The sequence below is a fragment of the Lemur catta genome, chromosome X (genome assembly GCF_020740605.2).
Source record: "Lemur catta isolate mLemCat1 chromosome X, mLemCat1.pri, whole genome shotgun sequence".
Classification (NCBI taxonomy): domain Eukaryota; kingdom Metazoa; phylum Chordata; class Mammalia; order Primates; family Lemuridae; genus Lemur; species Lemur catta.
The window spans coordinates 54,949,018-54,962,818 of record NC_059155.1 but is presented as its reverse complement, the minus strand read 5'-3'; the positions used below and the strand labels follow the sequence as shown (position 1 = coordinate 54,962,818).

The following is a 13,801-nucleotide window of genomic DNA, read 5'->3' as shown; positions in this document are numbered from 1 at the left end:
GTCAAAAAAGGAAAGGAGAGAGAATGTGGGGCAGAAAATCTATTTGAACAAATAATAGCTGAAAAGTTCCCAAATTTAGTGAAAGGCAAGCTTAGAGATTCAAGAAGTTCAGCAAACTCTAAACAGGATAAATTCAAAGAAATCCATGCTAGACACATCACTGGCAAATCCTACCAAACAATTAAAGAAGAAATACCACCATTTCTGCACAATCTATTCCAAAAACAAAAGAGGAAGGAACACTTTCCAAATCATTTTATGAGCCCAGCATTACCTTGATAATAAAATCAGACCAAGACAGCACAAAAAAAGTACAGACCAATATCCCTCATGAAAATAAATACAAAAGTACTCAATGAAACACCAGTAATTCAAATCCAGCAATACAAAAAAGGAATAATACACCATTACCATGTCATGGGCATATAAGGATGGTTCAATATTCAAAAAGCAATTCAAAATAATAATAAAGAATAAAATAAAGAAGAAAAATAAAATGATCTATCAATAGACGTAGAAATACACCATCCATTCATTATAAAAACTCTCAGCAAACTAGGAATAGAACTTCCTCAACTTGATAATGTATACAAAAACTACAGCTCATATACTTAATGATGACTGTGTTGAGTACATTGGAATAGCTGCCAAAAAGAAAAATCTTGAGGAATTGTTTCCTTTAATTTCCAAACACTGTGATTGGTTCCCACCTCTGGGTGAGTTCAAGCTGCAGCAATGGCAATTGGCACTAAAAACATTACGAAAAGCATTCCGTAAAGGAAAAAAGATTCCTCTATGCATTTGAAAACTCTGCTCTTTAATTTCTCAAGCTCTACAACTATTTCATTCTAACTCAGAATTCTCTTTTAGCGAGACAGAGGATTTCCATCCTAAAAAAAGCTTAGTGAAAGATCCGGAGCCTGATTTTAGCAGAAAAGAGGAGGTCAATTGGAACCTTCCGTCTGCATTGGGCCAGGATAAAACAGAGCCAGTAGAAATAGCTACCAACTCTCTTCTGGGGTCTATAGAAAATATAAAAAAAAAATTCTAAAGATGAACTTTCACTTAAAGCAAGAGCTCTCTCTGCAGGGCTCAAGTCAGTGGCTTTAAGCTTGGGAACTACTGCTTTCTAATGCAAATGGTTCCCAGAAGCATGATCTGCCCTTGAGAGAGGCTGTTAGAAAAACTTTTAAAGAACAAACTGAAATCTTGGAAAAGATATCAGGGAAGCACAATTAAATGAGAATTTAGAAGCATATCTTTATCCTGTTGCTATAATACAGCCAAGCTCAAATTTTGATTATCAAATTCTGATAATCAGGACAGGGCGGGGCAAACACCTCAGAGCCCCCACTATATACATGAGCCTATTCCATTTAAAACTCTCAAAAAACTTGCTTAAAAGATTGGCTCAAACAGAAAGATTAATTCCTTGGGATTGGAAATCTCTGGCGCGGACAGTTTTTTCTTCATCTAAATTTTTTTTTCTTGTGCCAACAGTTAAATCCATCTAAATTTTTATAGTTCACTACCTGGTGGAGAGATAAGGCTCACCAGCAAGCCTAGCTAAACCAATCTCGCGATCCGCCGTTAAAAATTTCGGAGGCACAAATTAATTTCAGGACAAGGAAACTGGTTTGACATAAATGCTCAATTAATATATGATGATCAAGTTATTGCTCAAATTCAACAGTGCTGTATCAGAGCATAAGAAAAGATAGCTTCTCCTAAACAGTCTGTACTTTCTTGTGTAAAGTGTTAAACAAAATGTTAATGAAACCTATGTAGATTTTATTGCTAGATTGCAAGATGTTGTGCAAAAAACGGTTAGTCCGCCTGACTTAAAAAATTTGATGTTACATATATTGACTTTTAATAATGCTAATTCAAGTGTTAGCGGCTTTTACATCCGCCACTCAAAAAAAATTTTTTTAAAAATTTTGCCAAAAACTCGAGTCAAACGCTTTTAAAATGCAAATGTTGGTTGAGTCTAGTGGCGGGAAAAGCAATCCTGGAAAACAAAAAACTGTCGTAAAATGTCTCAATTACGGCCGTAAAGGACTTTTAAGAAAAGATTGTAAACAACTTTCCAGAGCTTTTATCAATGATCGGAGCTCTCTTACATTAAAAGGAATTTCAGTGCATTTGAGTGTAGTTGATTCAGATTATTCAGGAGAAATATCAGTTATGATGAGTTCCAATTTTGATTATCCTATTCAGGCTGGAGACCGTATTGCACAACTTCTATTGTTACCTTATATGCAGATTGGAAAATCTGATGTTCTAAGGCAAGGGGGTTTTGGAAGTACTGGAACTAAAGTATGTTGGCAAACTTTTATTAACGACCAGAGACCTCAATTAGAAATTAAGTTAAATGGCAAATCTTTTGTTGGACTTATAGATACTGGAGCTGATGTTACAATTATTTCTAAAAGTTTTTGGCCAAAGCCTTGGCCTTTACAACAAGTTCCTACTGTTCTCACTGGAATTGGAACTATGACTGATATATTTCAAAGTCAACAAATTTTAAATTGTTCAGGCCCTGATAAATGGACAGCCACTTTAAAACCTTACGTGGCTAACATCGCTATTAATCTATGAAAAAGAGATCTGATACAACAATGGGGAGCATACATCAGTATACCTAATATATCTGCTCCTGCTAACACATTATTGGCATTCCTTATAATCCTCAAAAACAAGGTATTATAGAACATACTCATCAAACTTTAAAGAACATGTTATTAAAACAAAAAGGGGGAAGTAGACAGTCTCCCATAGATAGAATAAATCAAGCCTTATTTACTTTAAACTTTTTGAATATTCGTAAGGAAGAGAAGTTAACAGCAATAGAGAAGCATTGGAATGGGAGTTCACAATTAGACTCTTTCCCTCACCAGCCTATCTGGTGAAAAGATGATATAGAAAATAAATGGAAAGAAGGATGGGCATAGGTGTGGGGCAAGTTTTTGCTTGTGTTTTGACAGATGATGGACAGTCTGGATTCCAAGCAGAAGAATCAAGCCCAAAGTGGAAGACACGTCAGGCACAGACCATGACGTGGGGACAGCTGAAGAGAACATACGAAGAAGCAGACAGGATACTGGACTGGACATCTGTATCTAAAACGTCTGTAAACCTTTTTCTTGCCATGATCTACGTGGTGAGCATGGCGGTAAGAGTGTCTGGCAACCAGATACATCACCATTGGGCCTATATTCCTAATCCACCTTTAAATAAGATTGTCAATTGGGCTGACATGCCTTTCTTAGTATTTGTTAATGATTCTAATTGGCTACCAGGGCCTTATGATTATCATGGTCCAATGAAACCCAATGAAGAGGGCACCAGAATTAATAAATATGAAGTTGGGACAGAAGGCCCTCCTATATGTATTGGCAAAGGTATTCATTGTTTAAAACCTGCTACCCAAACCTGGTTAGTCACCAGCAATTCAACCGGTAATAAAACTAAAGCCCAGTTATACCTTCTAACTGTCTCTTCTTTTTCTCCTTTTGGGCATTCTAAAATTTCACCCACAGATGTACTCATTTGTAAGAAAGTAATAATTTCTGACCCTAAAACCTGGGTACAATTGGAAAATTGTAGAGCTCACATGGGGCGCATTCTTGCTGGGTCCACATCTTATGGCGTTGTCCTAGACTGGAGTCTCTATGGACATCCTGCCTCCTCTCACAATCTTAAAAAGCTTCATTGGAATAAAATTGCCACCTCGATGTCTGTAAGAGACACTGACCTTAAAAGTCATATTACATGGCTCAGTAACAGTATGAGCTCTCCAGCCCCTCATATTTTAGATGGCCTTATTCACGATCAATTGTGGAAATTATCAGCTGCTTTGCACCCTTTGCAGGCCTGGATTAGCACACACACTTTGGATACAAACAATAGCCGAGAATGGACTTTTAATTTAAATTCTACTCATTATATCCAAGTTTGTGTTAGACTGCCACCTACACAAAATATCCCAAGATATCTACCAAAAAACTCTAAGAACTAATAAGTGAGCTTAGAAAGGTCACAGGGTATAAAGTCAATACAGAAAAATCAATCACATTTCTATATATTAGCAATGAACAATTAGAAATTGAAATGAAGAAACAATATTCTTTATAATAAGCACCTCAAATCTGAAATACTTAAGTATAATATTAAAAAAATGTGCACAGGACTTGCATGCTAAAAACTATAAAACTTTTAGCTGATGAAAGAAATAAAAAAGACCTCAAATAAATAGGCATATTATACGGCCAGGCAAGGTGCCTCACGTCTGTAATCCTAGCACTTTGGGAGGCTGAGATGGGAGGATCACTTGAGGGCAGGAGTTTGAGACCAGCCTAAGCAAGAGTGAGACCCCATCTCTATTAAAAACAGAAAAAAATTAGCTGGGTGTGGTGGCACATGCCTGTAGTCCCAGCTACTTGGGAGACTAAGGCAGGAGGATTGCTTGAGCCCAGGAGTTTGAGGTTGCTGTGAGCTAGGCTGATGCCACCTCACTCTAGCCTGGACAACAGAGCCAGACTGTCTGCAAAAAAAAAAAAAAAAAAAAAAAAACAACCCCCCCGCCCAGCATATTATATCCATGAGTTCAAACACCAAATTCATCTATGTATTTAACATAATTTCAATCACAATCCCAGTAGGATTTCTTTTTTTGTATATATAGGCAAGATTATTTTAACATTTATATGGAAAGGCAAAGGAACAAAAATAGACAAAATAATATCTAAAAAGAATAAAATTGGAGGAATCACTACCCAATTTTAAGATTTACAATAAAGCTACAGTAATCAAGTCAGTGTGCTGTTGGTGAAAGGACAGACACATAGATCAACTGAAAAAAATAAAGTCCAGAAATAGACCCACACAAATATGGCTAATTGATTTTTGACAAAAGTGCAAGGGAATTCGATGAAGATCATCTTTTCAACAAACTATGTGGGAATAATTGGACATCCATATGAAAAACAAACAAAACCCCTCACACTTTATATAGAAATGAACTAAAAATGGATGATCTTTTAAAAATGTAAAATGTAGAACTATACAATTTTTATAAGAAAACAGGAGAAAATTGTCACGCCTGTCATTAGGCAATGAGTTCTTAGATGTCACACCGAAAAAGCATGACTCGTAAAAGATAAATACTAATTGAAATTAAAAACTTGTTTTGCAAAAGATGCGGTTAAACTAATTAAAATACAAACTACAAACTGGGAGAAAGTATTTGCAAACCAGATATCTGACAAAGGACTGGTATGCAGAATATATAAACTCTCAGAACTCAACAGTAAGTAAAAGAACAAACTAATTTTAAAAAGAGGCAAAAGACTGTGAACAGACCATTCACCAAAGAGGATATATGGATGGAATAAGCATAAGAAAAAAATGTTCATAATTCATCACTGGGAAATGTAAATTACAACTATGATGAGCTACCACTATGCATTATTAGAATGGCTATTAAAAACATTGACAATCTATTGTACAACATGGTGACTATAGTTAATAACAATGTATTGTATTCTTGAAAATTACTAAAAGAGTATATTTTAAGTGTTCTCACCAGAAAAAAATGAAAAGTATGTGACGTTATGCATATGTTAATTAGCTCAATTTAGCCATTCCACAATGTATACATATTTCAAAATAACATCTTGTACATGATAAATATATATAATTTGTATTTGTCAATTTAGTTTTTTTTCTTTCTTTCTTTCCTTTTTTTTTTTTTATTTTGTAGAGACAGGGGTCTCATTATGTTGCCCAGGCTGGTCTCAAACTCCTGGCCTCAAGTGTTCCTGCTGCCTCAGGCTCCCAAAGTGCTGGGATTACAAACGTGAGCCACCACACCTAGCTGTATTTGTCAATTTAAAAAAATAAATTAAAAAAAATACTGACAATACCAAATGCTGGTAAGGAATGGAACAGCTACTCTGGAAAATGGCTCGGTAGGGTCTCATAAATTTAAACATACACTTACCATATCACCCAGAAATCCCACTCCTAGGTATTTATTTATACTATGGAAATGAAAACTTATGTTCATATAAAAACTTGTATACAAATGTTCATAAGAGTTCTATTCATAACACCAAAAATTGGAATCAACCTAAATTTCATTTAAGTGGTAAATGGATAAACAAACTGTGGTATATCCATATAGTAAATATTACTCAGTAATAAAAAGGAATGAATTATTGACACATGTAATATGTAACAACTTAGAAGACTCTCAAAGGCATTATGTTGAATGAAAGAAGCCATTCTCAGGCTGGGTATGGTGGCTTACGCCTGTAGTCCCAGCTACTCGGGAGGCTGAGGCAGGAGGATTGCTTGAGCCCAGGAGTTTGAAGTTGCAGTGAGCTACAATGACACCACTGCACTCTACCCAGGGCAACAGAGTAAGACTCTGTCTCAAAAAAAAAAAAAAAAAAAACCAAAAAAAACAAAGGAAAAACACAGTTTAAGTATAAATCAAATTGTTAAAAATAAAACGTATTTTCATAATTTTTAGTTTCATTTTGTAAGATAAAATCCCAGGTGAGCCTTTTTTCCATAATAATGAAATTTCGATTCTTATTTTATGTAGACTCACTTTAAGTAGTCTTCTTCATTGCCCATTATCTTCCACTGAGGAAGACCACTTTTATGTTAAAATATACAGATGCTTCTTGACTAACAATGGGGTTACATCCTGATAAACCCACTGTAAATTGAAAATATCATAAGTTGAAAATGTATTTAATATTCCTAACCTACCAAACATCATAGCTTAGTCTGGCCTACCTTAAACATGCTCAGAATGCTTATGTTAGCTAAAGTTGGGCAAAATCATCTAACACAAAGCCTATGTTATAATAGTGTTGAATATCTCATGTAATTTATTGAATACAGTACTGAAAGTGAAAAACAGAATGAGTGCATGGGTACTCAAAAGCCATTTTCTACTGAATGTGTATTGCTTTTGCACCATTGTAAAGTTGAGAAATCTTAAGTTGAACCACCATAAGTGGTGGCCTGTGTATACCCTGAAACAAAAAAAGTCTAGAGGGACACATGCCTGAGTGGTAACTGTAGCAAGTTGTTTCTGGGTAATGAGATTTTAAGTGACTTGTTTTCTTTATTTTCTAAGTTTTTCAGAACAGCCTTGCATTACTTTAATCATCAGTAGAAAAAAGGTAAAAAACCCTTTCAATTCATATCTATTAATTTTTCTAAAGGAAATTCTGGGGCTCTGGTTTGTAAGCATGGAGAAGATATACAGGTAGGAGGAAAGAGATTAGGTATCATGGGAAAGATCAGGAGACATGAGACCTGCTGGTGTTGCAGGAGAAAATAAGAAAACTGGCGGCTCTTAGGAAGGGGAAGCCCACCTCACCTGAGACTGTTTGAAAACATCCTTCCCAACCACATCCAGGTTTGAGGGGTCTTTGATGGAACTAACATACTCAGAAACAGCCTTGATCACCACGTCACAGGGAGGAAGAACCAGCTGATGAGCCCGGACCTAGAAAAGGTACAATAAACATAGGACACTGACATCAAAGGTGGATCAGTGAGAAAAAGGGTGAGGTGAGTGAGGAGATGGGGAATTCAAATTCAGTAAATCTAAATACACTGAGTTAAAATTATTTTCTTTAAAAATAATATTCCCCCCTAATTCTCAGTACAGAATACTTGGAAAAGATCAAAAAGTATATAGAAATAAAAGCCTATCATTCATAATTCTCCTACAGAGATAACTACTGTTTTATGACACTGTCATAATTAATCAGTTTCCTTTCATTAGATATTTTGACTGCTTCCAATTTTTTTTGAGATAGGCTCTTGTTCTGTTGCTTGAGCTAGAGTACAGTGATGTCTTCTTAGCTCACTGTAGCCTCAAACTCCTGGGCTCAGGTGATCCTCCTGGCTCAGCCTCCCACGTAGCTGGAACCACAACTGCATGTCACCATGCCCAGCTATTTTTTTTTATTTTTTGTAGAGCCAGGGTCTCACTATATTGCCCAAGCTGGTCTCGAACTCCTGGCCTCAAGCAATCCTCCTCCTGAAATCGTAGCATTATAGGTGTGAGCCACTGCACTGCGCCCCTGCTTCCAATTTTTACCTACTAAAAGTAATGTTGTAATGTGTAGACCATGTTTGGATCCTGATTTGAACTAAAAAAAAGGCCTTTTTCAGATAATCAGGAAAATCTGGAAGTGGACTAGACATTACGATGATACCAAAAAATTAGCATTAATTTTGTTAGCAGTAATAATGGCATTGTACTTAAGAAAATACCCAAGTGTTTTAGAGATGCATGCTGAAGAATGTGGGAGTGAAATGACTTGAAGTTTGGCATTTGCTTTAAAATACATTAGCAACAACAAAACCCAGCAAGTGTAGGAAAATCTTGATAACTGTTGGATCTGAAAGATATTACAATTGCAATTAACTATACTATTATGTTGTCTTCTCTACTTCTGTGATGCTTGACAATTTTAAAAAGAAAAATGTTTAATGCTATCATGATATGTGGGTATTATTTGTTGCCCACTTTCCAATTATTTAATTACAAGCTTTCTCAAACTATAATTACTGGGTCAAAGGGTATAAACTTAAAGGCTTCTGATATAAATTGTTTTGCCAAAAGGCTGTACCATTCATTCCTTTAACAAATATTTACTGCCTACTATGTGCCAGACACTGTCCTAGGCACCAAGGACACAGCAGTAAACAAGACAGACAAAAATCCTTGCCCTCATGGGAGCTTAAATTCTATTGTAGGTATGTTAGGATGGGGTGATGGGAATTAAAAAAATAAATAAGTAAAATTTATAGTGTGCTAGCTGTAGATAAGTATTATGGACAAAATATTAGTAGAGAAGGGGCTAGAGAGTGCAAGTGTGTATATGCATGCATGTGCATATAATAGCATGATCAGGAAAGGTCTCACTGAGATAAAGAAAACCTCTAGGAGTGAGGAAATAGCTATGTGGGAAGAAAAAGCATTCCAAGTAGAGGGGATGGTAAGTGCAAAGGTTCTAAGAGCAAAAGAAAAGAAAAATGAAAGCAGAGATATAATGGGGGCCAGACAACATAGGGCTCTGTAGGCCATGGTAAGGATTGGGTGAGTGACATAATGAGCCTCTGGAGAATTCTGAATAGACAAGTGACATGATCTTAGTTTTTTTTAAAAGGATCACTCTGCTATTATATTGAGAATAAGGCCGGGCATGGTGGCTCACACCTGTAATCCTAGCACTCTGGGAGGCTGAGGCAGGAGGATCGCTTGAGCTCAGGAGTTCGAGACCAATCTGAGCAAGAGCAAGACCCTGTCTCTACTAAAAATAGAAAAATTAGCTGGGCATGGTGGCACATGCCTGTAGTCCCAGGTACTCAGGAGGATGAGGCAGGAGGATAGCTTGAGCCCAGGAGTTTGAGGCTGCTGTGAGCTAGGTTGATGCCACGGCACTCTAGCCGGGCAACAGAGTGAGACTGTTTCAGGGGAAAAAAAAGAGAATAAATGGGGGTAGGGAGAGGGGTATAAGCACAACACCAACAGTTAATAAGCTATCATATAATAGTAATGAGGCCAGAAATAATGGTGGCTTGACCAGGGTAGTAGCAGTGCAAATAGTGAGAAGTAGATATATTTTGAAGAGAGAGCTGATGGTATTTGCTTACAAATGAGATATGGGGGTGTGAGAAGGAGAAAGAGAAGTCAGGATGATCCCAAGGTTTTTAGCCTAATGAACTGGAAGGATGAAGTTGCCATCAACAAAAATAAGGAAGACTGTGGGAGGAGGAGGTTTAGGGGAAACATCAGGAGTTTCTATTTGGACATATTACTTTCAGATGCCTATTAGATAAGTAAATGAAGATGTTTAATAGGCAGTTAGATACTAGAATCTGAAGTGTAAGGGAGAGGTCAGAGCTGGCGACATAAACTTAGGAGTCATCAACGGACAGACAGTATATTTAAAGTCATGAGACAGGATAAGATCAATCCAGTGTAGACAGAAAAGAGAAGGGAAACAGGATGGAACCCTGGGGACACTCTACAGTTAAGAAGCAGAAAAGAAGGCAAGGAAACAGCAAAAGAGACTGAGGAGAAGCAGCAGTCAGTGAGGCAGGGAGGAAACCAGAAGAAAGTGGTGTCCTTAAAGCCAAGTGAAAAAAGCGTTCTAAGGAACGAGGAGTGAGCAACTGTGTCAAATACTGCAAAATGGTCAAGTAAGGTGAAAACTAAGACCTGGCCACTGGGTTTATTAACTTGGAGATTATTGGTGACCTTGTCAAACAAAGGCAATTTCAGCAAATCAGACTGAACAGAGAACAGGGGAAGGAGATAATATGCAGCTCAAGTATAGACAACTCTTTAGAGGAGCTAGTTATAAAAAGAAATATGGGGTAGTAGCATGGGCATGGGGAGTGAAGTCAAGAGCGGGTTTTTGTTTTATTTTTTAAGATGGATGCACGCTTATACATCCAATAGAAAAGAGCCAATAAAGAGAGGAAAACTAGGCCAGGTGCAGTGGCTCACACCTGTAATCCTAACACTCTGGGAGGCCGGGGCGGGAGGATTGCTCAAGGTCAGGAGTTCGAGACCAACCTGAGCAAGAGTGAGACCCCCGTCTCTACTAAAAATAGAAAGAAATGATCTGGACAGCTAAAAATATATATAGAAAAAAAAATTAACCAGGCATGGTGGCACATGCCTGTAGTCCCAGCTACTTGGGAGGCTGAGGCAGAAGGATTGCTTAAGTCCAGGAGTTTGAGGTTGCTGCGAGCTTGACGCCACGGCACTCTAGCCCGGGCAACAGAGTGCGACTCTGTTTCAAGAAAAAAAAAAGAGAGAGAGGAAAACTGATGATGCAGAAGGAGGGGGAGAACTGACACCCTTAAGTTGGCAAAAGGAGATGGGATCTGGGCGTGGTGGTGCATGCCTACAATTCCAACTACTGGGGAGACTGAGGCAGGAGGATGGCTTGAGCCCCAGAGTTCAAGGTTGCAGTGATCAGGCCGGTGAATAGCCACTGCACTCCAGCCTGGGCAACACAGAGAGACTCTGTCTCCAAAAAAAAAATTAAAATAAATAAATAAAAGGAAATGGGAGTTAGTATAAGTGCAGGAGTCAGCCACAGTTAACAGAAGGCAGGCAGAACATGTGGGCACAGAGATCCATGTAGGTGAGATGAAGAGAGGTTGGGAGCTTATATAAATTCTCTTACCATTGCTTCTGTTTTCTCAGTAAAATTGGAAGGTCATGAACTGAGAGTGAGGAGATGAGGAGGAAGTATCAGAGGCTTAAGGAGGGAGGAGAAGCTATGAAATAGTTATCTAGGAGAGGGAAAGACCTAGAGAAATAGGATATAATCACCAATTTACACTACCACTGAAATATATGAGGGTATCAGTCTTGCCACAGCCTTGACAGGAGTGGGTACACTCATTTTTCAATATTTGCTAAACTGTTCAGTTAAAAAAAATCACAATGTTCATTTAATTTACATGTCTGATCACTAGTGAGGTTGATCATTTAGTCACTGTATTTCCTCTTCCGTGAATTTTCTGCTTCTGTCCTTTGTTCATTATTTCCTTATTAGGGAATTAGCATTTTTCTTCATAGATTTGTATGAATTCTTGAGATATTAAGGGTATTGATAATAACTAATTTATCTATATGTGAAATATTTTAAATCTAAGAAGATAATTATTCCATTAAAACTCCTATCAAAACCAGATGTATCCTAATCCGTATATGCAGGAAATGGGGAACATTACCTTAAGTGATGCAAGAGGATGTTCTGGTCCCAAGAGGCTCCAGTGAAAAGCGGCCAGGTCCTCATCTGGGAGAATGTGGTTACCTATAAAGTACATTTGTCATTTATTGACTATACAAAAATTTTCTTAGAACTTCCAGGCCATGAAAGAGGTCCTGAGAGAGAAAATGATCAAATAATTCATATAAGTCTGTATTTTTAATGTAATAATTATAGTAGCTATGTGTTGATTATCTATTATGTATTGGGTGCAGTGTATGTATCATCTTTAAAATGACCGTGCATGGTAGTATTATTATCCCCATTTTACAGATAAGGAAACTGAGATTTGGACAAGTTTGGTGACTTGTCCCAATGTGGTCCAGCCAGTAAGTACACACACCAGGATAAGAAGCTAAGACTGTCTGACTCCAAAGTCCATGCCGTTACCTATCACCTAGTCATAATGCCTTTTAAAATAGCAGCCACCAATTACTAACTGCCTAATAAGTGCTGAGCATTTGGTATACTTCATTTCATTTAACCTTACCAATAACACCATGAGGTATTATTATTCCCATTTCACAGATGAGGAAACTGAAAACGGGGAGCTGTGACTTCCGTGAGTTGCCTAAGGCCTAATTCCAAAATTTGTGCTGACTTTATTACATTATCCAAACTCATGCCCTTTGGGATTACAGAGCAGAGGTCACACATGAGACAGGATATTTACCTTCATGCTGTTAGTACTTGGAAAACCAATTCAAAACATAACTCTCTGTAATTTACTTTGAAATACATCTTAAAAAGATAGATTGATGGATGGATAGAAGAATGGATATATGATAAAGCAAGTATAGTAAAACGTTAATGGCAGAATATAAGTGGTGGAAATAGGGTTTTCACTGTAAAATTCTTTCAATTTTGCTGTATGTTTCAAAATTTTCATAATAAAATATTAGCAGAAAAGAACGAAAGAGAAAAACATAATCAACAATTTGTGTTTCTGATCTAAATTTAGACACTGGGGAAGAAATGCTGATGCTATGAGTGGAAAACCAAAGTTGTCTAGGGCTAGTAAAATATTTGGCTTCAGATGTTACTCAGCATAAAACAGTTATGAAATGTAACAAAAGAAAAAGTTTTACAAGAATCAAAATAATGTTCTGGAATGTCCTGTAGCAATCCATAAGACAAATATGCTGAGTTTTAGTGTAGTCTACCAAGTAGCCCAAAAGTCTGCTGGGTTTTCTCCAGCACAGTGTTTGGCATGAGGACTTTAAAAATACAAATCCAGTGAAGACAGGCTAAATCATTCTAGTCTTCAGCTCTTAACATTGGAAGAGGAAACTACCAATCACTGGAGTCTCTTCCTTTGGTCTACCTACCTAGCAGTGCAGCAAATATGGGAAAACTCATTCGCTTCAGGCCCAGCTGCTTGGCCACCTCCTGCATCAGGAACTGGTTGGTAGTAAGGTTCTTCCCATTCCAGCTCAGCTTCAGAGCATGGGAACTATAGTAAGAGGGAATATTGTAGAGAGCATACTCGGAGTCATGGGCAAGAAGGCCATGGAAGCCATTTTCCCTGAAAAAAGCCACCACTTCCAAATGGTGGTCTTCAAGGCTCTGAAAGACCTAGGAGGGAAGAAAAGAACATGTCACGCCACAGAAGCTGATTTGTATTTTGTTAGAAGTCAGCAAGGTTAATAACTGTTAAAGTTTGATGAAATTTAGGATTACATGTGGCTGAATAGAATACTCGAAAAAACAAAACATGACAAAACAAAAACCCTCTCCCAGGCTACAACCTGATTATTCTTGTAAACATAGCACAGACAGCATTATACATGTGTTCATTCAAACGTCCAATCTTTTTTGACTCCTTTCATAAACTTGGCTTTAGGCCATTCAAATTAGAATACTGAAATTAACATAGTATATATTACTTAAGTTTTTACTTCAAAACAATAATTGAAGAGATTTTTGTTAGAAAGATAATAAGGCTATTATTTATTGCTCGGCATCTACTA

At 37.3% G+C, this 13,801-nt stretch overlaps 1 protein-coding gene across 2 annotated transcripts in view; it reads right to left on the bottom strand.

Annotated features, from left to right (window-relative positions):
• FAM120C (family with sequence similarity 120C) overlaps nt 1-13,801 on the bottom strand; it is a 91,447-nt gene that overhangs the window by 55,263 nt on the left and 22,383 nt on the right. For both annotated transcript variants that reach the window (XM_045537626.1, XM_045537627.1), the window contains exons 2-4: nt 13,160-13,406; nt 11,794-11,876; nt 7,403-7,531 (exon numbers count right to left, since the gene is read on the bottom strand). In XM_045537626.1, coding sequence (XP_045393582.1) covers nt 7,403-7,531; nt 11,794-11,876; nt 13,160-13,406 — 459 coding nt within the window. The remainder of the gene's footprint in view (nt 1-7,402; nt 7,532-11,793; nt 11,877-13,159; nt 13,407-13,801) is intronic.